At 34.2% G+C, this 27,815-nt stretch overlaps 1 protein-coding gene across 4 annotated transcripts in view; it reads right to left on the bottom strand.

Moving 5' to 3' along the window:
- TRAPPC8 (trafficking protein particle complex subunit 8) overlaps window positions 1–27,815 on the bottom strand; it is a 68,311-nt gene that overhangs the window by 26,261 nt on the left and 14,235 nt on the right. For 2 of the 4 annotated variants that reach the window (XM_037508692.2, XM_054694112.1), the window contains 10 exons: window positions 22,514–22,603; window positions 21,435–21,609; window positions 19,474–19,627; window positions 17,097–17,190; window positions 15,914–16,170; window positions 15,468–15,583; window positions 14,633–14,783; window positions 13,473–13,573; window positions 7,987–8,092; window positions 1,459–1,590 (listed from right to left, as the gene is read on the bottom strand). In XM_037508692.2, coding sequence (XP_037364589.1) covers window positions 1,459–1,590; window positions 7,987–8,092; window positions 13,473–13,573; window positions 14,633–14,783; window positions 15,468–15,583; window positions 15,914–16,170; window positions 17,097–17,190; window positions 19,474–19,627; window positions 21,435–21,609; window positions 22,514–22,603 — 1,376 coding nt within the window. Of the gene's footprint in view, window positions 1–1,458; window positions 1,591–7,986; window positions 8,093–13,472; window positions 13,574–14,632; window positions 14,784–15,467; window positions 15,584–15,913; window positions 16,174–17,096; window positions 17,191–19,473; window positions 19,628–21,434; window positions 21,610–22,513; window positions 22,604–27,815 lie in introns of all 4 variants that reach the window. The other 2 variants (XM_054694111.1, XM_037508691.2) reach the window with 1 other exon arrangement.

Raw genomic sequence — 27,815 nt, 5'->3', positions numbered from 1 at the left:
TTTAAGTGTCAAGTAGAAGTGCATTTTTGAGCATTTCTTGGGAAAAATCTTAAGAGGAGAATCTAAAAATAATGATTTAAAGTTCCCTTCAAGTAAGGATGGAAAGATTTTACAGAATATACTGAACACAAACACATCCAACCTCACCAGCACGTTCTCAAAAATGTTTTTACTAATATAAAACATGTTCACATATATCCTAACTTGTCATAATTTCCAAAAAAACAAGAAACCTAATCTTGAAATGGTGATTTTAAACACCATGGCATCTTTCCATGAAAATGAAAGTGACTTTTGAACATCTTTATTTCTTTGTAGCTTTTAAATAAGATACAGTTTAAGTATTAGCATGACTTGCCGCCTTTGAAAAATGTTTAAGTATGTGCATAAAAATTCACATTAATTAAATAAAAAAAAAAACTTCATACTCCCCTAATAGATAAAAAAGTCCCTAAAAGATAAGACCATGTTGGTCTTATGGGTGAGTGCTAAACTTCTAATATAGTCTTGGGAATACGGAGAAGATTATCTAGTCTATCTGTATTTTTAGTAAACCACCATTCACAATACTGCTACTATCTCTACCTCTAGCACAGCTCCCTCCAACTAATGCTCAAAGGGATATCTGGAGCAAGAAAAAAATCTCTCTAGATTAATAGAGTTCTCCAAACCAACTATCCCCAGTGACAAGAGACAAAAGATTTCTCTTCATTAAACATTTAGTAAATACCATTATCGGGCACTCTGTGAGACAGCAGAACAGAGCAGAAATCAGGAGAGTTCAACCACTGTTAAGGAAAGTTAAAAATGCCTGAATGCATTTGACGTTTCAAATATACAATATGGTTTAACTTCACAAAAGTGGAGCAATATTCCAAATTTTGTAAATAAAAAACCTGAAGCTGAGAGATCAGTAACTTCCCCAAAGTTAAGCTGTGAGTAGATGATTAAGATTTAAAACCAGATTTGGGGCCTCCCTGGTGGCACAAGGGGTTAAGCACCGCACTATGAATCAATCCACAGCCTCTGCAGCACAAGTTCGATGCCCCGCCAGCCAGGGAGAAACCCACAAGGCAAGATAGACCTCTCCTGTCTCGCCGGCTGCTCCCTCAGCAGTATTTCAGTCAGTCTGCCTGTTCTGTTCCCCATTATGTCTCTGGTGGATCCTCTCATCCCCGACATCTCTGGCTTGTACCCTAGCTCTTATATGCATAAATAAATCTTAAAAAAAAAAAATTAAACCCACCCCTCCAAAAAAACCTAACCAGATTTGTCTATATCCAAATCTCATACCCTTATCAATGTAACATATGGCCTCAGACCAAAATTTATTTTTAGGATTAAATAATTAAATATTGAGAAATGACATATTTACAAATTAGACAGTAAATCATAAAAATTAAAATAAATATTACCTATTATAACACATTGCTTTCTTTTTAAAGAACATGCACTCACCTGCCCTGCTTTACTAAACCGATGGCCTGCCAGTATCATATGAAATGCATATTTTCTAACCATGGGACTCTTCATGTTTATAAAGCAATGTGCTGCCTGTTCCAAAAGAAGTGCACTTCGAAGATCAGAATCCTATTGAATTTTTAAAAGAAAGATGGTTAGCTTCACAAAATTAAAATTAAAAAGATGGTGAAAAAACATTTAGTTCCTTAAAACAATACATAGCATATTCAGTGTTTGAGTATCTGAGGGCAGAGATCAAGGGGCAATCCAATCTTGATAATTATTTCTTCCAATAAGCCCCTGTTGTTTATTTTTTTAAATACTTCAAAAAATTCTCTGCTATAAAATACTTGCTTTTCATACAACCAAATGTCTGATTATGCTATGCACCATGTAATAAATCTCTGAAGTTATGCAATCCCTTTGCAAATAGCAAAGAAGTATATAAGTTAAGAATTTAACACAGGTATACTTATTAAAGAAACAAGAAAAAGGACAGAGAGGAAAAAAATGGATTCGCACCAATCTAACTTCTGGAAATTGATCTGTGACATCAATAATCTATTTCCATCCATCCAAAAAAGGGGGAAAGATAAAACAAAATGTGTGTCTTATGAAAGGCTTTAATCTACTACTTTATCCTCTATAAAGTTCTATTGTATTTAAAAGGATTTCTCAATTATTCTATAATTCAAGAGGGCTAAAACTACTGCTTTTCATTAAAAAATTCAGAAGGCTTTCCCTTCAAGGATTATTACCTGCTATTAACAAATCAGTAAAGAGTACAATGCGATTAAGTTTCCGCTTGAACTCACTCTTAAAACAGTGTCTATAAAATCCACATACTGAATTTGCATCATCTCTCTTAGGGACAAGGTTTCAACTAAAAGAACCATCATCACTTTACAAATAACTGAGTAAGTACTGAAGGTTGCCGATTAAGTATCAACAACATTTTCACCAAAACTTTCTCTAGGTTTTCTGCTATTCTCAAGCTGAACTTACCATGCCCTTCCATGTGTTCTGCTGCCATTATTTTCCCCAGGGAAAGTTGAAAACAGAAAACATTGACTTTAAATGCAATAATTCCAACAAATCATAGTTACATCAAGTGTTCATAGGCCACAGATTATTATAATTGTTCTATAACAATCATAAACTGAAACAGATCTGAGGAAACAATCTAAAAAGCATTTAGTAAAAAGATATCATTATCTACTTCAATCTCCTCATGACAAAAACTAATAGACCTGATAATTTTTTAAGAAAGATCCAAAAGATATTAAGTGGGGGAAAAAAAGGAATATAAAAATTGACAAGCAATTCTTAATCAGGAATTTGTGTCAGAATTACAGGGGAAGCTAGGGAGCTTACTTGTTTTTTTGGTTAGGAAAATGTTCTTTTTTTAAAAAAAATACAGAATCTTTTTTTAATGCTCTTTTTTAAAAAAAAATTATTTATTCATACATACAAGAAATGGGATACAGGTCAGACGCACAGGAGGGTGAGAGGATTCACCAGAGACAGAGTGGGGAACAGAACAGGCAGACTGACTGAAATACACTGCTGAGGGGAGCAGCGGGTGAGACAGGAGAGGTCTGCTGCACCATGTGGGATTCTCACTGGGCTGGCCAGGATCGAACCCATGCTGCAGAGGCTGCAGACAGCTTCACAGCGCTGCACTCAACTGCCTGCACCACCAGGGGAGGCCCCAGAATCTTTTTTAGTCTTAGTAAATACTTTCTCATTATACTCCTCAACTGATATGCCAGATGCAACTACTGTCCCCACCTTGGTGTTTGTGAGTCATTTTTCTCTCTACGTAGACACAGAAGTGCTTATATGTCAAATATATATGTTTTAAAAACACATATGCTTCTTTACATAGAAGTGGCATTATACAGTCTTGCTGGCTTTTTTAACTTAATATGGATATCTTTCCAAGACATTTACATTTCTCATGTCTTAAAACTATATTGTATTTCATTACATTAAGGTACCATAATGTAAGACTGTTTTCAAGTAATTGATTTAATATTGTTTCACACTTTTGTTACTACAAAAAATTGCTTTACTGGGCCTCCCTGGTGGCACAAGGGGTTAAGACACAACCTATGAAGCAATCCGCAGCTGCTGCAGCATGAGTTCAATCCCCATCCAGGGAGATACCCACATGGTGCAACAGACCTCTTTTGCCTGCCCGCTGCTGCCCTCAGCAGTGTATTTCAGTAGATCTGCCTGTTTTGTTCCCACTGTCTCTGGTGAGTCCTCTCACCCCTCACACCTCTGGCCGGTACCCCAGTTCTTGTATGCATAAATAAATAAATCTTTTTAAAAAATGCTTTACTTTACATCTTTATAAAAATGCTTTTGAGCAATTATACACATTTATATTAGGCACATTTCTAGAAAAACTGACTTCTGAAAGCCATGCATTACTTCAAATTTTAATGGATATAACCACTGCTACAAAAAAGGAGCTATATTCTAATCAACAAAGAATGCAAATGTGTTTTACATTCTACTTGGACAAAAATCATTTTTAAAAATTTGTTATCTCTTTCTAACAAGATTACTGATACTTTGTTCCTCAACATACATTTCTGTAATAATAAGGCTGTTAATCTTTTTAAATGCTTAAGGGTTTTGTACTTTTTCTGTGAATTATCTGTTTATACCCTTTTGTGAATGGGCTTTTTGTGATTATACGGTTTGCAAGAGCCCTTTGTACACTTAATATTAGGCTTTGTCACACATTTACAAATAGAATTTCCCAGTTTTAACATGAAAGAGTTTATTCTTCAGTGGTCAAGTATCCTATCTTTGCTTTTTATGTCTTTAAATTTTACTCCATCAAACTAAAAGCAGACTATTATCACTAAAAAAATGCTCTCCTATATATTTTTTTATTTTGGTGTCTTTTATTTATATTATAACATATTCAAACTATAATCCCTATTTTCATGTAATAAGGTAGAAATCCAACCCCAGCATTTCATTAGATGTCACAACACTATTTAGTGAATAACTAACATTCACCATGAATTTAAATGACACCTTATCATACGCATTATTTTAATTCTCATTCTATTGCATTATTCTCTATTCTTATCACTGTAAACAATTTTAATTTTCAAAACTTTATAATACATTTTAATATCTAGAACAGGTAACTCCCTTTATATATCTTGTACTTCAGAATTTTAATTAGGCTTCTTGATAAAGTATTAGTTTCTTTACGTTCTATACATTTCTTAAATTTATTCCTAGCATGTATGTACATACACACAGAGCATGCGTATATGTTCCTTAATTACCTGTGAATCTTTATTAAAATGTAAGACTTGGATAGACAGCAATGCTGGACATTCTGATTAAGATAAGGAATATGCTCTAGATATTTCCAATAATGTGTAAATGATTCTAATGTACAATCCAGTTAAAAACAAGCACAATAAACCCTCAACATTCTCAAACTTAAAACTCAATGACTGACCAATTCAGGAAAGACAGCATGTTAATTTAGCTGAAGGATAATTTAACTCTTGCATGCAACGGTGGCCTTAGAATCAATTTGCAGAGCTAAATACCCACGTTTGTATCATACTTTAGCTTTATTCTTCGTTAGTCCCTACCGCTGATAATGACACCCACAGTAGTAATCACCTTGCTCTGAAACAAAACAAGTAGCCCTGAAAAGAATGACAACTGCCATTAATGTTGATGGAAGGAAAACAGAAAGCAGAGGCCTTGAATAAAGTGAATAATAAAATTTTAACTTAGTGGTTGTTTGTACCTATGATATGTCAAGTCTACTATATATGCGCCATAAGAAATTAAGGGGGAAAAAAAAAATCTCTGTTAACACTGCAACAAGAACTCCAGCCTATGAACTTTGCCCACAACCCAACCCAGAGATAATTTTAACAAAAGTTGAAAACAGCCACTTAACTTAAGGATAGTTGGGGGGCGGAAATCATTTGCAATAGAGACTTCAAGAAACATTTTCACAAAAACACCACTGCTAAAGGCACCAGTTGCACAAACTTAACTGAATCAAATCTCAAAGGACAATTTTGAGATTTTATTCTTTAAGTAACTATAAAGCTAACAGGAAAGATACCAGCAACTTATCAATTTACCACAGGAACATTTCCTCCAAGCTAGAGAACTTATAAAAACTGCTGCTATTACCAACCCCAAGGAAACTAATTTACTGTATTTAAATATAGGAAGACAAAAAAGGTCTAAAAGATAAGATTATATGACTAACCCCAAAACAGAGACACCGTAGGGAAAAAATCATGATATCTTAACACCAAATTCATCAAATATTACCCTATCTGCTGATAAATGTGGGATATATTATCATGCTCTATTATGCTGAGAATCCAGGGCATAACACAAGAATAAGATCCACCTGTCCATAAATTTGCAGTCCAAAAAGTAATATCAAAGCCCAACTCTTTTAAGCCAGGTCTCACAGCTGACTTCTGCTATAATAGTATTATGTAGGAAACACAATTCATAAATATTAGTTCCCTATCCTCAAGATGAGTGTATTTTCTTTACAGAATTATACAGGCTTTCTGGGTTACAAAACACATATAATGCAAATTATTCATTAAAATAAACTTAATTTTACACATATTATGCCTAGAAGTATTGAGTTTCAAGTTACTAGAGAGAAATATATGAAAGGTATAACAAAAAATGTCATTAAAAATACTTTTGGGAATATGTACCACCATTTCCTACACCCTCCACCTAAGGCAGTAAATGACAGTGATAAATTTCACAGAATTCATGACAAAACAAGTCATCCAGATTTGAAAAAGAAAGATAAAAACAAAGAGAAAGTAAAACTGAAAAATGACAGAAAATAAGGCTACAATGCAGACAGAAAAATTTGCTGTGAAGAATTTTATTCAAGCTCCTAAACCATAAATTCCTTAGATTCACTGATTCACCCTGAATCAGTGGGGGTTGAAAAACTTAGCTATATAATCAAATCCAAATTATTTATCATAATATAGAACATCAAAACATTCAAGAACCTATATCCATCTCTTCCAAATTATCTGACAAATGTTCACATTCGTTAGTGTCCATGTAATATCAATTATTAAACATTTTTAATATCATCCCTAAACTTAGTTTTATCTCACAAAAACTTCTTTCATATGGTTCAGTTTAACAAACATTCGTAAATCATAATGTGCCAAGTTCAGTGTTACACATTTAGGATAAAAATGTAGAAGACAACACAGGCCCCTACCTTCAAGAAGTGACAACTTAAAAAACAATTTCCAATATAATATGATGTTATAGTGTCATTACGGCATTAAATAAGAGGGCAGAAAAGGAACATTCAGACCTATGGTATTGGAAAGACTACTATCTAAAGGGCAAGACTAATACCAGGTTTAGCAAGTTATGAAAAAAGGGGCACAGTCCAGGAGATTATTAAGGATGTGAACCAGTACAACAGCAGGACAGATTTTTTTAAAGTAATAAGTAAAATATTTGGAGATATTAAAAAAAACATGACTAAGAATTTTTAAAAATTCCTCCTGATTATTTTACTGATAGGACAGGTAAATACAGGAACAATTCAAGCAGCTCCTAACTACAGCAAATGAGAAGCTAGCTAATTATAACATAATGTAAAATCACAAACTATAAGGTAAAAAAATTACAAATTTAGTTATTAATATCAACTTAAAAGTGCCTTGGAAACATCCAAGTATGCAAGTTTAAAAGTTGGCCACACAAATCTAAAGCTTAAGGAGAGATAGATTGGAGATGGGTTTGAGAGTGAATATCATAACTGTAAAGAGATCACACACAAAAAGAAAATGTATAGAAGTACAGCAGTCATCTACAATTTAAAATCCTAGGGATACATTAACATTTAAGCAGCAAATAAAGGAGGAATTTGATTTAGTTGTCTTCAACATTCATCTAAATAATGCCTTTCCATGTTTAGGATTATAAATGTTTATAAAGAATTCTAAGTCTAGAGCCAATGCAACTTAATAAAGTCTGCAACTATAAATGGATTGTTCTCCCTTTGAAATATACATAGAACACTTTTTCTTATGTTTAAGATTATATTTTTTAAGTTTATACTAGTAAAAATATGAATAAAAATTCCTCAGTGATTACTTCTTGAGTATCAATTTTTTTATTGGGAATGATGCACATGTATGTTGTCTTAAAATATCACCATACAAGACAGTAACTAATTCAAAGATGAACAATACATGCTTGTAGTTAATAATAGTGTTGTATTATATTATTTATTATTGCTTTATTATTACAAAGCAAATTCATAAAATAGTTGTAAAAATTAGAATAGAGTGCATTTAAAATTAATCCATCAAATAACTACAGTTAGGTATTTATAAATTACCAAGAGTGATTTCCTACCAGTGTTGTTTTGAATAACATCTCAAGAAATAATAAGCACTGTTGAAAAATGATGAAATGATACTAATTAAAACAAAAACGACAGTTTCATACCTCACTGGTCAATCGTATTAGGAGAGCTGCAGCCTCTGAATATTTACTTTGGCTTTTTAAGATTTCAGCACTAAGCAATACACATCTTTCAGCCAAAATCATATTCCTAAAGGAAAAAAAGGTAAGGAAAACATAATTAACAATACAAGACATATTAGTTCATCACAGTAACCATGTGTTAAGTTTCTAATTTTATTTTTCAGTTAAAAAGAAATCCATGTCCTGTTTTCTACTTACAAATACAAAACACTAAAGAGTTCTCATAACTAACTCATCAAAACTTTCAATCATTATATAATTTTGCAGTAAGACTGTAATGGAAAGTCATAATTACTATATGCAAAAAGATACTATATGCAAAAAAATAAAATCAAACTGGTTACCTCTAAACAAAATATAACAAATACTGTCCCAATTTGAAAAAAAAAAAGCCCTAAGAGAATCCCAAAACAGGAAAACTGCAAAATACACCTCAGGAGGAGTTTAAGGTAACAGTCATAATCATGTTTGCCAAAGTTAAGAAAAAAGAGTGAATGATGCAAAAGAGGAAACAATAAAGACAGAGAAAATATGAGACTGTCAGAACTAGAATGAATGGATATCAAAACTCTATAGCCAAATCAAAAAGTACAATAGTGTGTTTCAAAAATAGATAAATGAAAGTTAATAGAACCAGTGAGTATGGAAAGCAGAGAACACGCAAAGAAAACAACAGAGAAAAAATAGAAAATAAATAAAAAAATGGAAACAAGAGCTCTTTCAGATGGTCTAAACACAAAATAACATTTGATAGCAATGGGCTTCCAAAAGGAGAATGGAAAGAGAAAGGCATAGAAAATTTATTTAAAGAAATAATTGCTGAGAACCATCTGAATCTGGGAAACAAATCAGACATCCTGATCCAAGAGGCCCAAAATGTTCCAAAGAAAATGCCATACTACGATGCACATTATAATCAAACTGCTGAAAGTCACTGACATGGACAGTATATTAAGAGGAAGAAGAGTAACCTATGAGGAAATGCCAATTAGACTGCTCACAAAGTTTTCAGTGGAAATCTTAGAGGCAAAAAGGAAACAGGAGATATTTAAAATACTAAGACTTAAAGTCTAGAATACTGTACCTTGCAAAATTTTCATTCAAGACAGAAGGGCAAGGATTCATGAAAAAGCAAAAGTTAAAAGAATGTATCAACATCAAGGCAGAGAGAAAAGTACTACTAAAAGGACTCTAAAGCAACAATAAAGAAATGTAAAGTTAATGGACATCTAAATTTACAACATGAAGAAGGAAGAGAGTAAAAATGTGGCCCATCAATAAGAGTGTGAAACCATAACAACCAATGGGTCATACATGTAGGCTATCAAATATTAACCTCAATAGACCCTTCAAACAAAAACCAATAGAACACATAAAGCAATGGAAACGGAACCAATATAAAACACCAAAGGAAGATGTGAAAAACTGCAAACTAAAATGAGATAATCAAAAGCACAATGAAATATCATCTCACACCTGTCAGAATGGCACACATTAAAAGGACTCTGCTCAAGGGCCTCCCCGGTGGCGCAGCGGTTGAGCGCTGGGTTGCGAAGCTGCCCGCAGCCTCTGCAGCGCCGGTTCGATCCCCGGCTGCTCCCCGGCCACCAGAGGAGGGTCCCACATGGCGCGCAGACCTCTCCTGCCGCCCGCTGCTCCCCTCAGCAGTGTACTTCGGTCCTTCTGCCTGCTCTGCTCCCCGCTCTGGCTCTGGTGAATTCTCTCGCCCTCCCGCACTTCTGACTGTACCCAGTGCTTGTATAAATAAATTAAAAAAACTTTAAAAAAAAAAAAAAAAGGACTCTGCTCAAAATGCTGGAGAGGATGCAGAGAAAGAGAAACCTTATTATATTGCTGGTGGGAAGGTAAACCGGTGCAGCCATTTTGGAAAGCAATCTGGTTTTATTTTTAAAAAACTAAAAACAGGGCCTCCCCTGGTGGCGCAGCGGTTGAGTGCTGGGCTGCAAAGCTGCCCACAGGCTCTGCAATGCTGGTTCGATCCCCGGCCACCAGCGAGGGTCCCACATGGCATGCAGACCTCTCCTGCCGCTCCTGCTGCTCCCCTCAGCAGTGTATTTCGTCAGTCTGCCTGTTCTGTTCCCCGCACTGGCTCTGGTGAATTCTCTCACCCTCCCGTGCTTTTGGCTGTACCCAGTGCTTGTATAAATAAATAAATCTTTAAAAAAAAAAACAAGACTAAAAACAGAAACGTTGTATGAGTCAGCAACCACCTCTTGGGCATCTCTTTGAAGAACCTTAAACTATCAACTCAAAAATTATATGCTCTACAATGTTTATTGTAGCATTGTTTGCTTTAGGACATGTAAACAACCTAAGTGCCCACTAAGAGAGGACTGGACCAAGAAGATGCAGAACATTGTTTATAAAGAAAGACAAAATGATACCATTTGCCTTAAAAAGGAGTTGGAGGAAATTATGTGTAGTAAAGCAAGCCAAAATGACAAAGCCAAATATTAGATGTTTACTTAGGAGCTGATTTAACAGAACAAAATACTCAACAAAAACTGGTAGATACAGGGCCTCCCCTGTTGAGCGCCACACTGTGAAGCTGTCCGCAGCCTCTGCAGCTCAGGTTTGATCCTGGCCAGCTGGCGAGAATCCCACATGGTGCGGCAGACCTCTCCTGACTTGCCTGCTGTTCCCCTCAGTCTGCCTGTTCTGTTTCCCACTCTGTCTCTGGTGAATCCTCTCATCCTCCCCCACATCTGGCCTGTACCCTGGTTCTTGCATGCATGAATAAATAAATCTTTTTTTTTTTTTTAAAAAAGTGTGCAAGTGAGAAACCTTAACAAAGAAAACAAACTGGTAGATATAAACAAAGTCAGGCTTCTGAGGTTAAGGGGGGGGGGGGGCGGGAAGAAGGCTCAAGGGGAAATAAATGATGATGGGAATGGGGAAAAAAAAATAACTGGCTTAGGGCCTCCCCGGTGGCGCAGCGTTTGAGCGCTGGGTTGCAAGGCTGCCCGTGGCCTCTGCTGCGCCGGTTAGAGTTAGATCCCCCGGCTGCTCCCCGGCCACAGGAGGAGGGTCCCGCATGGCGTGCGGACCTCTCCTGCCGCCCGCTGCTCCCCTCAGCAGTGTACTTCGGTCCTTCTGCCTGTTCTGCTCCCCGCTCTGGCTCTGGTGAATTCTCTCACCCTCCCGCGCTTCTGACTGTACCCAGTGCATGTATAAACAAGCAAACAAACAAACAAAAAAAAAATGCCTCTATTAAAAAAAAATTAAAAAAAAATAACTGGCTTAATGAAAATTAAGGGTCAATAAAAGAAATTTAAGGAAGTTTTATAATAAATAGATCTCAACAGTTAGTAGTGGAGATTACAAAACCAATTAAAATTTATTTCCTATACTTCAAGATTTATATTTTAAAACTTCAGAGATTAGGGAGCTTCTTTAAATTAATGTGTACAGTTAATGCAAAATATCTATTAAACTGATGATCTTTCCAACTTAAAGTGAAGACTACAAAGTAAACTCGTAAGTGTACATACAGAAAAAGCACATTGTCTGTGTGGACAGGACAAAACTGGATCACCAAGGCTTATTGGGCTATCTGGGTCTTTGAGTATTCTCTCTTTTCTTTTACAGTATTCCATGTGCATCTCTCCAAAAGCTTTGTGCTTCATGAAGACAAAGAATATCTTTTCAAAGAAAAAATATTCAAACTTCTTGAAACTCCGTTACTACTCTGCTTCTGACAGCTCGCTATAATTCTTCTGCCTTTTCAAAATCTCTCCTTCTCAGTCTCCTTCAGTGGTTCCTCTTTCAGTGAAGTAGATACAGTATAGGCTTTCTCCTGCTAAAAACTCTCCAAATACATTCTAGAATAAAGTACAAGAGGTGGATTTGATACTGGTTCCACCATTAATTAGCTGTGTATCCTCAGGTAAATGTGAAATTTCAGTATCCTCAGCTGTAAAATGGAGATAAAAATAGTACCCACCATTTCATGTTTGTTGTAAAAATTAAATGAGTATGTAAATTACTTTGGCATAGAGGCAAATGCTGAGCACTCGTGTTAATTACTGACATTAATGTGCTGTAAACACAGTTATTACAACTATTACTTCAACTAAAACAATACAGGAGACAAAACTGCCTGTCTTCTAACCCATCCATTCCACACAGAAAAGTCAGATTCATCTTTTCAAAAAATAGCTTTTATTGTGTTTAGGTTCTACTCAAAATACTCAGTAACTCCCCATTTACTACTATAAAAATTTTAACTACATCTTAATGATAAGAATAAATGAAGGTTAAGGCCCTTTATATTGATTTCTCTCAAACTAAATTTCCTAAATTTACCACCCAATACCTTTTGCACACACAAACCCTCTAGCAGAGCCAGAGCTCTATTTCCTTTCACCAATAATGCTGCAACCAAATTGTTATTCCTAGGGCCTCTCTGGTGGCACAAGAGTTAAGAAGTAACATGAGTTCAGTCCCCAGCCAGGGAGCTACCCACATGGTGCAGGAGACCTCTCCTGCCTCATCCGCTGTTCCCCTCAGCAGTGTTTTTCAGTCAAACCGCTTGTTCTGGTGAATCCCACTCTGTCTCTGGTGAATCCTCTCACCCCCACACCTCTGGCTTGTACCCCAGTTCTGGTATGCATAAATAAATATTTTAAAAAAACCAAATAATTATTCCTGTCAATCACTATTCCTGAAATGTCTTCATGGCTATTATCCCAACTGCTTTTTCTTTCAAAATTCATTTCTCAAATATCACATTTAACCTCCTCTGAATACTTTTGGGCTGTCCACAGACTTCTTACAGGATATGAGTTCTAACTCCTATAGAATTCCAAAAGAACCCACTATTTTTTTCCTGAGCTATTTAGTTGACTTTGTGTTTTTCTGATTTAACAAGGCAAGTTCAAAATGTTCACACCTGCTGAACAGTAGTTATGCTTAGAGATGTCTCCACTGTACAAATATAAAACCAGTATTATAATCTCAACATAACAGGTAACAAACTGCGTAACCAAATATGTAGACAGGGCCTCCCTGGTGGCCTAGGGATTAAGTCTCAGCATTATCACCACTAAGACCGGAGTTCGATCCCTGGCCAGGAAGCTAACCCAACATATGGCTCAGCAGGCCTCTCCTGTCTCGCCCACTGCTCCCCTTGGCAGTAATTCAGTAGATTCATCTGTTCTGCTCCCCACTGTCTCTGGTGAATCCTTACACCCCTGTACCTCTGGCCTACACCCCAGTTCTTGGGCAAAAAAAAAAATAATAATAAAGGATATAACAATTTAAAAAAAAAATCACGTCATCATGTCTGACTATATTAATTCAATTTGGGCGCTTATTTAAGTTTATAGCGTGAACGTCAAATAACATCAAGTTACCATTTATTATCTAATAACAATATATCAAATTTACCTCTATATGGATAGACTATAAAAATTCTAGTCACCTACTTGCAGATATCCCTGTATGTCTGGATTGCTGTATCCATATAATGTGCAGGGTATGGCCTAGGTGCTCCTGGCTGTAGAAAAGCTGACACTGCTGCCATTTCCTAGAGGAAAAGACACTTTTTGTACTATTTCAAAAAGAGAAATACTCTTGTAGTTCAGCATTTAACTCTAAAAATTGGAATGAAATTTGCTAGAGTTTTCTACGCATGCATATGTATAAATTTCATAGACTTAAAAAAAATAACCATATGCTATGTTTTCAAGTTTTCTAGTCAAATTCCAAAATCAGTCAATATTTAAATAAGATTTCAAAAAGACCCAGTAAAAATACTTAAAAGTTAGGGGACATAGAACTATCAAGTGAGGCTCACTTAAGATTTCTGCTACCACCTTCCTTATCCTTGAATGAGTAGAGAGCTAAAACAAAGCTAGGACCACAAAGAGAGAAGCAAAATAAATCTCTTTCTAATTATTGGCATCAACATATAAAAGCAGAGCTCACAGGAGCTTGCATTATATATATTTTCAACTATTTACACACTCTAATACATCATAAAGAGGCACAAAGACCATTTTTTAGATCTAAATTATAGTCAATTTTCAGGTCTTTTCATTCCATTTTTAAAACTTAATTCATTGTCAATGTCTATAACTTCATATATAAGTCATATGATACAAAGCAACGCTAATCCTTTAGCACTGCTGTGTATTAGAAATACAGGTTTCATTTTTTTTATGTTTATACTTATGCTTTCATGTAGATTAAGTTTTAATAAAACTTTAAAAAGAAATAAATGAAACAGTCAGAAATTAGGGGAAAAATGCTAATGCCAATCCATTTTCAGGATCAATAAATGCAATTCTCTGCAAAACATTTTTAAAAACAGAAAAAAATTGCTGGAAAAATTGTCTAAAAATTGGGATGTGATTTAAACCTTTAACCTAACAGACTAAGTTCCAGGACAGTATGAACTTCAAGTAACTGTTTAGGAATACCTCTTTATCCTCACCAACTATCATAGTGCCCGCATAAACTATGAACAACTGCATGTGCTATGAGTATAAGTTTATCCCTAGGTATTTTGTTTGCCATTTCATAAAGAGAAATTTCAAAATCATTTATGGTGGCAGAAATTAAAAAATTACTATATAATACCAACCAAGGCACCAGCTGCATAAAGCATTGCTTGATCATTAAGAAAATCCTTCTTTGCAGTATGATAGCAATTATAAGCCAAATCATAATGCTGTACCAAAAAACATAAGTCAGCCATTTTCCTGATTTGAAGCTCTGGTGCTTCTGGTGGATACCTGTCAATACAAAATAAATTAAGACAACAATTTATAATGTATGATTCTTAAGTTATTACATATAGTAATATGTCTAACAAGTTGCTCAACTGCCCAGAACATGAGGAAAATTGAGCCTGATTTATAAAGAATTCTACCTCCAAAGACAAACTGTCATTTCTCAAAGATATTTGGAAACCAATATTCTCATATATATCATTCAAAGTTCTATATGGAGTGAGAACATCTCAATAACAAGTAGCGTTTTTGACTTGGTGAAATTATGAAATAAATAATTAATCCCAGGTGTTATAAGCAGGAAAACAGATAAAAATTCAAAATAAATTTCATTTTCCCCCTTAACACAAGAATTTAGATTAAACAAAATTTTCTAAATATATGCCATGTCTTAGATCACTAGATCACAATATTTTAAGAGGAATTTTTAATGAATACTTTGTATCTTTTTACAAATAAGGACTCAGACCCAAATTAAAGTGACTTTCCCACTTTTGTTGTTTATATTTAGATGTCCAATTACTTAAAGGTAGCATTTCAAATTCAGTATAATTTATAGTTACTGTTCTTATGAATTTCAGATTTGATCTCTACGAAAATAAGAAACTAAAAAGATAATCATTTTTTGCAATCATACAAACTATTCAGGGTTAAATAGAGGAAAAACAAAAACAGTATTTTACTTACAGCAATCCAGATGTATTTTTCAGCTCATTAATGCTCTTTTCCGGAACTTTACTGCCACTAAACCATTTTTTAGTGGCAGAAAAGAGAGATCGACTCAAACCTTTTCTTGATATTAGCTAAGAAAAGAACATTGAAAAAATGAGAATTTAATATTCTTCTTTAGCTTACAAAAGAGAAATTCTAAATAAAAGACTTTAAAAGTGAGGAAATGTTCATTTTAACAACATTAATAGAAAACTACGCAATATGCTGGCAAAATTCCTCATGAAAACAAGTAAGACTCGTTTAGGATTTATTAGAATTTCAACAGATAGTAATGTCAATAAATTCTAATAGCTTCTGAAAACAAACCAAAAAAATTCAAATACTTTAAATAATTTATACTATGTTCTTGTTTACTAGTTGATAAAATTTTTAAAATACTAATTCAAAAATCTAAGTCTTACCTGATCATTTAATTGCCGAATTGTTTTCTCTATATGTGGCAAAAGGCCCCGAAACGTGAACTCTTGTATAAACTGTCGAATTCTATCATGATCAGTAAGTGTTAAACATGCACCATGAATAACACCTATATTTGCTTTCTTTGTTTCATGGAATGACGAAGCAGATTTCATATAATCGGGGCCATCAATGCTGTTGGAAGGGTCACTGGATGGGTCCAATTGAAGTGGATGAGCTTTAAAGTTATTTGGTAATCCATCTACTGAAAAAAAGACTTTTTTTACTCTCAGAATGCAACAGAAAATTGTGATATTACTACCATACTGCTAAAAAAATATCTTCTCCTATTTTTTAGAAGTCTAAAATACAGTAACATTCATCTTTTCCCCTCAAGATAATATAGTTTTATTTCTTTTTTTTTGGTTTATTTATTTATTTATTTATTTTAAAAATGTATTTATTTATATAAGCACTGGGTATAGTCAGAAGCGCAGGAGGGTGAGAGAATTCACCAGAGCCAGAGTAGGCAGCAGAGCAGGCAGCAGAGCACGCAGAAGGACCAAGGTACACTGCTAAGGGGAGCAGCGGGCAGCAGGAGAAGTCTGCGCGCCATGTGGGACCCTCCTCCGGTGGCTGGGGAGCAGCCGGGTATCAAACTGGCGCTGTAGAGGCTGCGGGCAGCTTCGCAACCCACCACTCAACTGCTGCGCCACCAGGGAGGCCCAATATAGCTTTATTTCTATTTGCTAAACATAATGGAAATTTAAAATTCATGTAAATAAAGAGTACAGTTTTTAAGTAATAAATGAATTATTTTTAAATAGCACAACTACGCAACAGGAAAATTATAACCAAATAGTTCTAGAGCTACCACTATCAAAAATGTAATATAAAAACAAAAAATAAAGTTCTTAAAGTCATAAATTTTGGAAATAATTAATGCTGTACATCCTATCTTCTTTTGCTTGCCACATCAATTTTAAAAAAGAAATCTGACAAATTATTAAAACAAATTTTTAAATGTCAAAATATGCAAACTCAAAATAAAATCTTCAGGAGAAAAGTTAATATGCTCATTATTCTTTTTATTATGGAAATTCTTCCCATCTTTTGTCTATAAAGATTATCATGCTTTGACAGCCATGCATAATTTTCAAGTGCAATTTAGAGAAAAGAGATCAAGACCTTTGACTTCGTTATCTAATCCATCCAATGAAAGCAAGTTACAGTCAGAATTCTTATTTGAGGTTATAGTACAAGGACCATCTTCATATGATTCCTATCAAGATAAAATAACAAAGCATTAGCAGTTATATCTAGTCATGTTTAAGTTATCACCAAATCCATCAAGTATGGCTACTCTGCTGACTAACCTTGTAAGCCTCATTTATTTGCTATGCAAGACTCATACAGTCTAGTCTTCCAATTCTTCATTGCCTTCACCTATTCTATTCTATCATTCCATTCCAAACCTAGTATATTTTTAAATTCCCTTTTACATTCTATATACTACTCTAATTCTTCCAAAATTCAATTATCTCTATCTCAGTTTAACCTGTTTAAGTGATACATATTTAGACACTTGCATGAATACACGTGTGTGTGCATGTGTGTATCGGTCTATCTTTTTCCTTTTTTTTTTTTAAAAAGATTTATTTATTTTTATACAAGATCTGGGGTACAGGCCAGAGGCGTGGGAGGGTGAGAGGATTCACAAGAGACAGTGGGCAGCAGAACAGGCAAATCTACTGAAACACACTGCTGAGGGGAGCAGCAGGTGCGACAGGAGAGGTCTGCCACACTATGTGGGAATCTCCCTGGCCAGCTGGGAATCAAACCTGCACTGCAGAGGCTGCAGACAGCTTCACAGTACTGTGCTCAGCCCGCTGCACCATGGGGAGGCCCTGTATCTGTCTATCTTAAGGAATAATGACAAGAAAGATGAACTACTAAAATAGGTAAGGCAGGAGGGAAAAAGGACCTGTGTTATGGAAGGAAATTCCTGGGTCATGGACACAATTGTTAGCTGGCTATAATACACTCTAAATAATCAAGGGATTTTGGAAAAAAAACAACCAATACAATGTTTATTTGTACAAAGGCATTGGTTTCTCAACTAATAAAGGAATGCATAAAACTAAAAATAACCAGACCGCTCCATGAGACTAGTAGATATAAGGCAGTAATTGTGAGTACCATGCTTTTACATAATTTAGAACTTAACAGGAAACTGATCAGAATAAAAAACACTCTGAAACCACATTTAACAAAGTGGAAAAAAAAAGCCATAAAAACTAGGTATATTTAGTCTGGAAAAATATTAAAAAAGGAAATGAGAGTCATCCTTTTGTATTTTAAAAGGTATCTTAATGGAAAACTGATATGGTCGCCACAGGATTAGTGAGAACAAAAAAAGGTAGAAAGTATTTGGTTGCTCCTCAACTTGTTTAGACATAGCACATGTTATTTGAGAAGACAGTGAATACTGTGTCTAGATGAAGTGACTCGTTAAGTTTAAAGGCAATTTAACCATTATTTCCAATATAATTCCTATTCTGCATATAGCCCTGAAAGACCCTGAAAGTAAAGCTCCTTCACACCCAACCGGTACTTTTTTTCCTCACTTCTCCCCAAATTATCTTAAATAAGGTTGGCAATCATCACACTATAAATCCAAATAGAATAGCAGTACAGCACTGCATTGGAATGAAACATTCCATATATAAAATAGAAAAATAAGACAAACAGATCAAACAATATTTACATTAGAACATCCAATATAACATTTTAAAAGTAATATCATATAAAGAATACATAATTGTACAAAATATATTTTCCATTTATGTGAGAAATCCTCTTAGTAAACAAAAAACAGTCAAGTATTGATTTTCTGAACTAACCATAGGAACATGGTATTTAACTACTACCAAGTGGCATACAATTCAATCTTAAAAGTTGACACAGTGAAACCTGGCACCCACCCACTTCAGCCAACAGACAACTATTAACACTAATCTAGAACTCTAGATTAATAAAGATAAGGAAGAAACGCTTCCTGATAATTCAGAAGTAAAGGAAATCAGAGGAAAGTTAGGGAAAAAAGCCCACCCACCTAAAAAGTATGAGCTCCAAAAGGTGGCCATAAGAGCAGCATGTTGGAAATGAAGGAAGGCAACCCCAGAGCATGTGGATAATAAAGAATTGACTGTAAGCATTGATAATGAAATAAATATACAAGTCAAAAATTCTATTCTTTACATGTCTAGCCAATCTAATTCAATTCTTAATGTGTAAATTCACTTTCTACCTTTTAAGAAAAAGATCAGTTAACACTGATATATGTGAAAAGAGAACACATAGGGATTGCTGCAGTTAGTTAAAAACAACTTTTGAACCACTGACTTAAGAGCCCCCATGTTGAAAGATCAAAACTAATCAGTTTTACTAAATATTAATAATCCTACTAGTTAAACCAAGACATAAAAAAATTCTACAGTGATACCACTATGTCATAAAATTGAAATAGAGTTTTTATGATTTGCTTCATTTATTTTACATATACCTGGTTTTGAATACTATTTTTCTGCAGATACTGACTCCAAGGATCTGGTATCTGTTCATCAGATGCTCGATTAGAAGTTCGAGAATTAATTTTAAGTAAATAGCAACCCTGAGTTCCGTATTTTTGTTTCATTTCTTCATAAATTGATTCAGCTCTAAAATAAAAAAGGGAAAGAAGTTTATAATTGAAGTTTATAAATGAAGAAGTTCAGGCAACAGTGGATATTAAAATAATGCAAAAATAATCCCAACAAAAGGTAGAACAGAAAATTAAGAAATAGAAAAAATTTTAAATTAAAACAAAAGACCATGGTCCTAACTGAAACCTGGCTAGCTTAGATATCCCTTTAAAGTAATTACCAAAGTATGTTCCATGGAATAAAATTTTGCAACAAGATATTCCTATACGTTATTCAAAGAGAGACTTCTGGTCTATAGTTAGGGGAACTAATTTCTTTGTAGTAGACTATTTCCAAGCCTATCAACTGCTAATATGCATTATGAATTTCCAAAGAGCAGCTTCCAATTTGTAGATGAGGAAGGCTTTCTCTCCAACAATGCTGACTAGTCTTTGAGAATTATGAATTAAATTCAATTTTAGAGAACATTTATCAAAAATATAAGTAGTAAAGCAGAATAGTATATGTACCAACAAACTGCAAACATCTTTTGCTGCCAAAGTTTATCCTTCCCTTAGCTGTCTACAGAGAGACATAGTAAAAGAAAAGGAAAAGAAACACAGTCAAGGTATTTATTACATTAAATCTACACATTTTTCTTTCAAAATTTGTAATAGCTGGTTCCATGAATTACATCTCAGATGCAACAAAAAGCATTTTGATTTCCATACTTTAACTATCAAGTTAACAATAAGTGGGAGACAAGAAATTTCAAATAAGACAACTTAAGAAACAAACAGTACATGCTGACGGAAAATGAAATTTTGGTAGAGAGGGCAAAATCTAGTTGAAAAGGTATTTCTTAACTATCTGACAGAAAAAACAAAAACCCTGGAAAATATTCTATCATTTTGAATTTAAATTAGCAATTATTCAGTAATATTTAAATTATCTCAGTTATAACCTTTCACCATAGTAGATTTAAACCATATTCAACTGTTAGAAGCTAATTTTAAGAGCCAGTTCAAATTAGTTCTATTTATATAATATACTTTATCCAACAGGTGATGATTGAAAAAAATCATCTTAATTCTCACAGTAATTCTTTGGTTTTACAGAGCGAATTTTATTAAAAGCAAGCTCAGAACAAGGTTTGTGCTCAGAACACAGTCAAGAAATGATTATTTTGCTACATATCCTAAATGGCATTGAGATAGCAGAGTAATAGTTTGAAACAAAAGATTAATTTGATCACTATCTTCAACCAAAAAGTAAAAATAAACTCTACAGTCAAAAAGGTGAAATTGCTTTTAATGTTAATTTTTCAAGTTTATTTATTTAACTGAATGATAAAAGGACTATTGCAAATCACTAATAACAAATGTAAAAGGGAACATAAAAAAGGTGTAGGATGTTTTTGAGTGTGAAAAACATCAAGTCTAAAAATATACAGTGACAAGCAAAGAGTAAAGAAAGAAGTACCTACAAACAATCAGGAAAAGAAGAGTTAGAGGAAAACTGGAGAAAGGAAAAAGTAAAATGAGAAATAATTTTATATAAAGTAACAGTTAAGACCTATAGGCATGAAATAGCACACATTCCTGTACAAAGATGGTAGCAATAAAGACACATATTTAAAGGAAAGTCTGGGCAAGCATATGAAATCTAACATGAAATTACTTAGCTGTCATATAACTCTGGAATATAAAGCATAATTAAATGTTTTATTAATAACTTTTACTCCCTTAGATGAAAAATACACCTAAAATTTAAGTAAGCCATGCCCAAATTAATGTTATGCCATGTAATAGAAAAAAGTCTTACTTAAGAAAATAAAACTTACCTCTGTTCATCTCCTGCACTTACATCATGTAAAAGTACATAATATTTAAGTGTGTTTGGTATAAACCACTTGGGGTAGGAACAGTCACTGTTGTGCTGAATTCGATGCTGTTCATGTGACAACTTTGAAAACTGTTCCATAGGTTCAGCTTCACTAGATGATGCTACCAACATGCCTTATAAATAGCATTAAGGTAATTATCATTTATCAGTCAATGATAAATACTATTCTATTAAACTTTAAAAAGATAGTTTCTAAGTTAAAAAAAATTTGGTTTCATAAGTTTCTACTGGAAGCACAAAATAATTTCTTCAAAATAAATCAGAGTTCTAAATCTTAAAGATTTTTTTGACACTTTAGGTCGTTTATATATACAATAAGGAAACCCATGAAAATTAAAATGGATAATACCAAAATTGTACAACTATCAACATAATGAACAATTCTGCTGAATCTTGGTCTCTCTATTCTATCTCAGTGTAGTTTCAACCTCTACCCTCTTAACTTTACTCTGTAAACTCATTAAGATAGTTGAAAAGCCATAATTGTCAAAATAAATAAAGAACATCTTAAAAATTGAAAACTTTTAAAAATATGTGCTTTTGCATAAGCAATTAATTTTGAGGCAGTCGGAACTAACAACACTGACAGTTTAGATTTTCTCTTTCTAAAATGCCTTAAAACCTTTTTAAACATAAATACTGAGGCTGGAGGATAAAGAAAAAGAATAAGCCAGTCCTAAATATTCATATGTTATAACCAAAATTAATTTAATTGTACCAGTTCTGAGTCTAGGATGCTATCAAAAGAAAAGAATAACAGTAGTGGGCCTCCCCTGGTGGCGCATCAGTTGAGCGCTGGGCTGCGAGGCTGCCCGCAGCCTCTACAGTGCCAGTTCGTTCCCCAGCTGCCGCCGAAGGTCCCACAAAAAAAAAAAAAAAAAATAACAGTAGTAACAAAAATTTGAAGCATCATCAATAAATAATAATTCTATTCTCTAATTCTCTCAACAATTTTACCTTTATATAACTATCGGTGAGATTAACAACTTCCAAAATATTTAAGAGAACAAAGGATACACGCTAAATAGTGGTTCAGAAATTCATGATCTGATGCTGGCATCGACTGAAGAAATGTCTCTCTATAAGATTCAAACCATGGAGTAGTAGCTAAAATTAACAATATATAAAAGTTAAAATTCTTCAATAGAACCAGTTTACAACAGACAAAATTTCAATCAATATTAGTCAAAGGTATGAAAGATAATTTCTAGCAGTAAACAAGTGTTTTTCATATGTGCTTTACAATATATATGGATATATTTTTTGATAAATATTTAATATGAATATGCATTTTAAGCCAGACACACATATTCATACATGGGAATACAATATATTTGCAAACATAAGATTGACTTCTATCCAAACCAACACAATGATCTCAACAACTTACTTACCTATGAATTAAGATCACCTACATAAATAGATTTTAAAACTAAAGTTTTGTGCCCCTGTCACTACTCATGCTGTCTTTAGTTCCTTTTCATAAATGATATCATTTCCAAACATCTCAACTGAGAATGATCTTGACTCTCAAGTTATTGGCAATATTTGGAGATACTTTTGGCCGCCTTAACTAAGGATGGTGAGGGGGACACTAGTGGTATAGAGGCAAAGAGGTCAGGAATGATTCAAACTATCCTACAATGAACAGAATACGACAGCCTCCCACAACAAAGAATAATTTTGCTCAAAATATCAATAGCGGTGTGGTTGAGAAATCCTAATTTATAATTTGATTCCTTGAGTAAGAGTACTCAAACCCTCTTTAAGTGGAATTTTAAAACTTACAGTCAAATACAAAGATGTCTATATATCTTACATATATATACACAAAGATGTATATTTTATATATAAATATATAAAAGTATATGATTCTTAAAATGTCAAATCAATCTTGCACCACACTAAGCATTTTACATAAGTATTCTAACTTTATTTGAACTTAAACGTTGCCATAATCTGATTTAACCATGTTTACTAACCAGTTTTACCAAAAAGATACTCCATTCCTAGTTATTTATGCTAATTACCAAATCTTATATACTTTGCTTCATCTTAATCACTGAAAATACAGCAAATGTATCGTTTACATTCTCAGAATTATAATGTATCATTAAAAGTGGCAAAATTGGCAAATAAATGACATGGACTAGTCTTGGTACAACACAAAACCAACTTTCCTTCTAGCAATTAACATTTATCAGTCAAAATTGGACTGCCAGGAAAATTAATGTATATTTTCATTTAGTACCAATAACAAGAAAGAATAGTGAAAATTTTGGTTAACAAAGAAGAAATCTCCACAGATATGGGGAAATTACTTTACCTAGTCTGATTAATTTTCTGTTTACTTTGTAGTTCCAATGGTGCTTAAATTTAACAAATAACATGGGCCTCCCTGGTGGTGCAGGCGGTTGAGCACAGCAATGTGAAGCTGTCCACAGCCTCTGTAGTGCCAGTTCGATTCCCGCCAGCAACCGAGATACCCACATGGTGGGACAGAACTCTCGTCTCGCCCGCTGCTCCCCTCAGCAGTGTATTTCAGTAGGTCTGCCCATTCTGTTCCCCACTCTCTCTGGGGTGAATCCTCTTGCCCTCCCGCACATCTGGCCTGTACCCTGGTTCTTGTATAAAAATAAATCTTTTAAAAAAAAATTTAACAAATAACAGAAAATTGTAGGCCTATGAAAAGGTTTTTTTTTAATGTCGGATCTGGGGTGTTCTGAATAAACAAATTACATATTTCAAAATAGCTAACCATTACAACAGTATCCATAATAAGACTAGAAATCCCACATGTCCATCAGAAGGAAACAGATTTAATAAACTACTGTACATCCATCAAATGTATGTACTATGTAGCTGTAAGAGAAATGGAAAAATCTACATATTACTATAAAATGCTCTCCAGTATATATTGTTAATGTGAAAAAAGACAAGAGTAGAAAAATACACATTTTTGTGTAAGAAAATAAGAGAGACACACATTTTGTACACAATGTCAAATATAACAGAAACAGCAGAAGCATAAATCTAATAAATTATGTAATAAGGGAGAGGATAGATAAGTAATGTAAGAAGATATAAGAAAAGTTAGAGCTCTCTGAATGTACCTTGTTTTATATTTATAGTCTTGATTTTGGAATGATATACATGTCTACATAATTAAAAATAAAACTGAGAAGGCAAGCACACAATTATTAAACGTGTGTTAGAGTTATTAAATAGCACTTTTTAAATGACACTGGGGACTCAGCTAAAAATAAGAGAAGCAAAGAAAAAACTTAAAAATATATGTTAGGGATGTGTTGTATACTTCAGATAGGTCACATTCAGGTTACTAAGATAATTTTTCCCTTCAGCCACCTTTCTTGGCAGGGTAATTAAGAAGTCCCTTCTCCCTCTCTCCCCCTACCCGCTTACTCCTTTTACATCCCAATAAATAAAGGGAATCTTTCTATTTTTGCTTTTCAACTGACATTTACAGAGGGTAGAAAAAAATAACAGTTTTAAAATTTTTTATGCTAACAGAACACTCAGTGAAAATTCTCTTCCCTTAAAAATTCTCTTATATTTTGGGATGAAATCACTATTTTTCTCAAACCTCTATCTCTACATGTTCTTTTTTTTTTTTTTTTTAAAAGATTTATTTTTTATTTATACAATAGCTGGGGTAGAGGCCAGAGTCATGGGAGGGTGAGAGGATTCACCGGAGACAGAACGGGGAGCAGAACGGGCAGACGAACCGAAAGCACTGCTGAGGGGAGCAGCGGGTGCAACAGGAGAGGTCTGCCATGCCATGTGGGAATCTCCGTTGTCGACCGGGAATTGAACCCACGCTGCAGAGGTTGCAGACAGGTTCACAGCGCTGGGCTCAACCCACTGCTATCCTGCCAATTACAATTTCTTTATGCAGACCATACTTTGTCTGGTAAGGAAGGCAGCTAAGAGCTGAAAAAAGGACATAATGCTCCATATTCCACTCACACTTAAAAATGCAGCTCTCAGTCTCTTCTTTTTTCCTTTCTTAGTGCCAATAGCTTGAGACACAGTTATTAGTGTTTCTAATAATAAGAACTGCAAGTAATGAATTAGACCTAAACAACTTTGGTACTTGTACTATTGAAATAAAAAAATACTTAGCACCCCTACATATGCAAGTGAAAAAGAATGGCTAGCCTAACCAGAGACATCATCTGCAAGTCACATTTTTCCCTTCCTAATCAAAGTGTCAGCAAAATCATTATACAAACTACACAAAAAGCAGTAAGAAATTCTAAATTCCAAATAACACCAGATAAATAGTATATATACTAAAACAATAAGATTTTCAGGATGAAAATATTCAAGTAAGAAGAAATTAAATAATTAAATGCTATGTAAATATTTAATTCAATAAATTAAACTGGCCACAAGTCAAAAATGGGTGACACGAAAGATAATTATTGGAAAATAGGGTCTAATTCAGAAGAGCCTAGAATACAAAAATGAAAACTAAGACCAGACTTATAAAATTTATGAGTATTCTGCAAATCATAAAAGATTTTACATACAATATGAAGAACCAAAAAATATTCCTCTTGTATTTTACCACACCCTTGACAAAACATTCTTGGAAACTATAAGCTGATCAAGTGTTCTCAGAAAAATCAGCAAAAAAATCAAAAAGTATTCTAAAGAATGAGTCATAATTACTTATGCCCAATTTTTTAAATTCACAGAAACAATGGAAGATTTTTTAATTGACCCTCGATACTCTTTATTTTTAATTCATTTTACAGATTATTTACAGAATTAAGAATAAAAGCATAATAAAAAACAATTTTTTTAAAGATTTATTTATTTATGCATACAAGAACTGGGGTACAGTCCAGATGTGTGGGAGGTGAGAGGACTCACCAGAGAGAGTGGGAACAGAACAAGCAGATTGACTGAAATACACTGCTGAGGGGAGCAGCGGGCAAGTCAGGAGAGGTCTGCTGTGCCCTGTAGGTTGCTCCCTGGCCAGCAGGGGGGATCGTACTCATGCTACAGTGGCTGCAGAAAGCTTCATAGGTTGTGTCTTAACCCCTTGTGCCACCAGGGAGGCCCCATAAAAAACAATTCTGACTAGGAATTTTAGTAAGAAATTAAAAACACAGCAAACTCAAATGTTTTTCCTGGCTTTAAAAAATATATGCCTAATTAGACAATGTTCTTTGAATGCAACTCACTGTTCATCAACTGTTACTCAAGAAACTAGAACACATTCATTATATAAATGTTGATTCCAGATTCAAATACATTTCTAATAAGTTCTAGTTTATCATTACTACTGGGTTCTTCCTCATTTGCATAGCTGAAATGCAACATTTTGCCAAAGATAAAAGGCCATATTATTTGCCCCATAATGGCAAAAGATTTTCCTTTTTAGACCTCTGAATAACAAGTAGGGCCTCCTGAGGGGCGCAGGCAGTTGAGCGCAGCGCTGTGAAGCTGTCCGCAGCCTCTGCAGTGCTAGTTCGATCCCCACCGGCTCGGAACAATACACATGGCACGGCAGACCTCTCCTGTGTCACCCGCTGCTCCCCTCAGCAGTGAATTTCAGTCAGTCTGCCTGTTCTGTTGCCTGCTCTGTCTCTGGTCAATCCTCTCACCCTCTTGCGCATCTGGCCTGTACCCCAGTTCTTGTATAAATAAATAAATCTTTAAAAAAAGACAATAACAAGTACAATCAACACAAAGAATTTTTCACTTCTACATCACCTAATTCCATCCATAATCTTCACATACACACTTGCCTTCAATATTTATCTGCTTACAAACTGTATCAAGTAAATTTTGTTACACAAGCATCATAAAAGATTAAAGAACACTATCATGTGGCTTTCCCATTTACTGATTAGCTGGATGAAAATATTCTCTTTTTTATACTAAAAATCATTGCTCACTCATCAATTCTTGATTGAGAAAATTCACACTTGATAGTGTCATCTGAAGACTCATAGACTGGGATTTCTGCATATGATTAATTTCACCATTGTCATTAGAGTCTAGAAATAGGTTGTTCAATAAGGTAGGTAGCCACTAGTCACATCTGACTACTGGGCAACTGAAATGTGGCTAGTTTGAACCGATTATTGTAAGGGTATAAAATACATGGAGATTTCAAAGACAGAACCAAAATAATAAAATTTTATAGTGATTATATTTTGAAGTGATATTTTGACATATTGTGTTAAAAAAGATATTATTAAAATGAGTTTCACCTGTTTCCTTTTATATTCTTTATAGTAGTTATAGAACACCAAATGTCTCATACTTCTACTAGACAAAGCTA

Source organism: Talpa occidentalis, unplaced genomic scaffold (genome assembly GCF_014898055.3).
Source record: "Talpa occidentalis isolate TD23 unplaced genomic scaffold, MPIMG_talOcc4v2.1 talOcc4.13, whole genome shotgun sequence".
NCBI lineage: Eukaryota > Metazoa > Chordata > Mammalia > Eulipotyphla > Talpidae > Talpa > Talpa occidentalis.
This window is presented reverse-complemented; position numbering and strand designations above follow the sequence as displayed.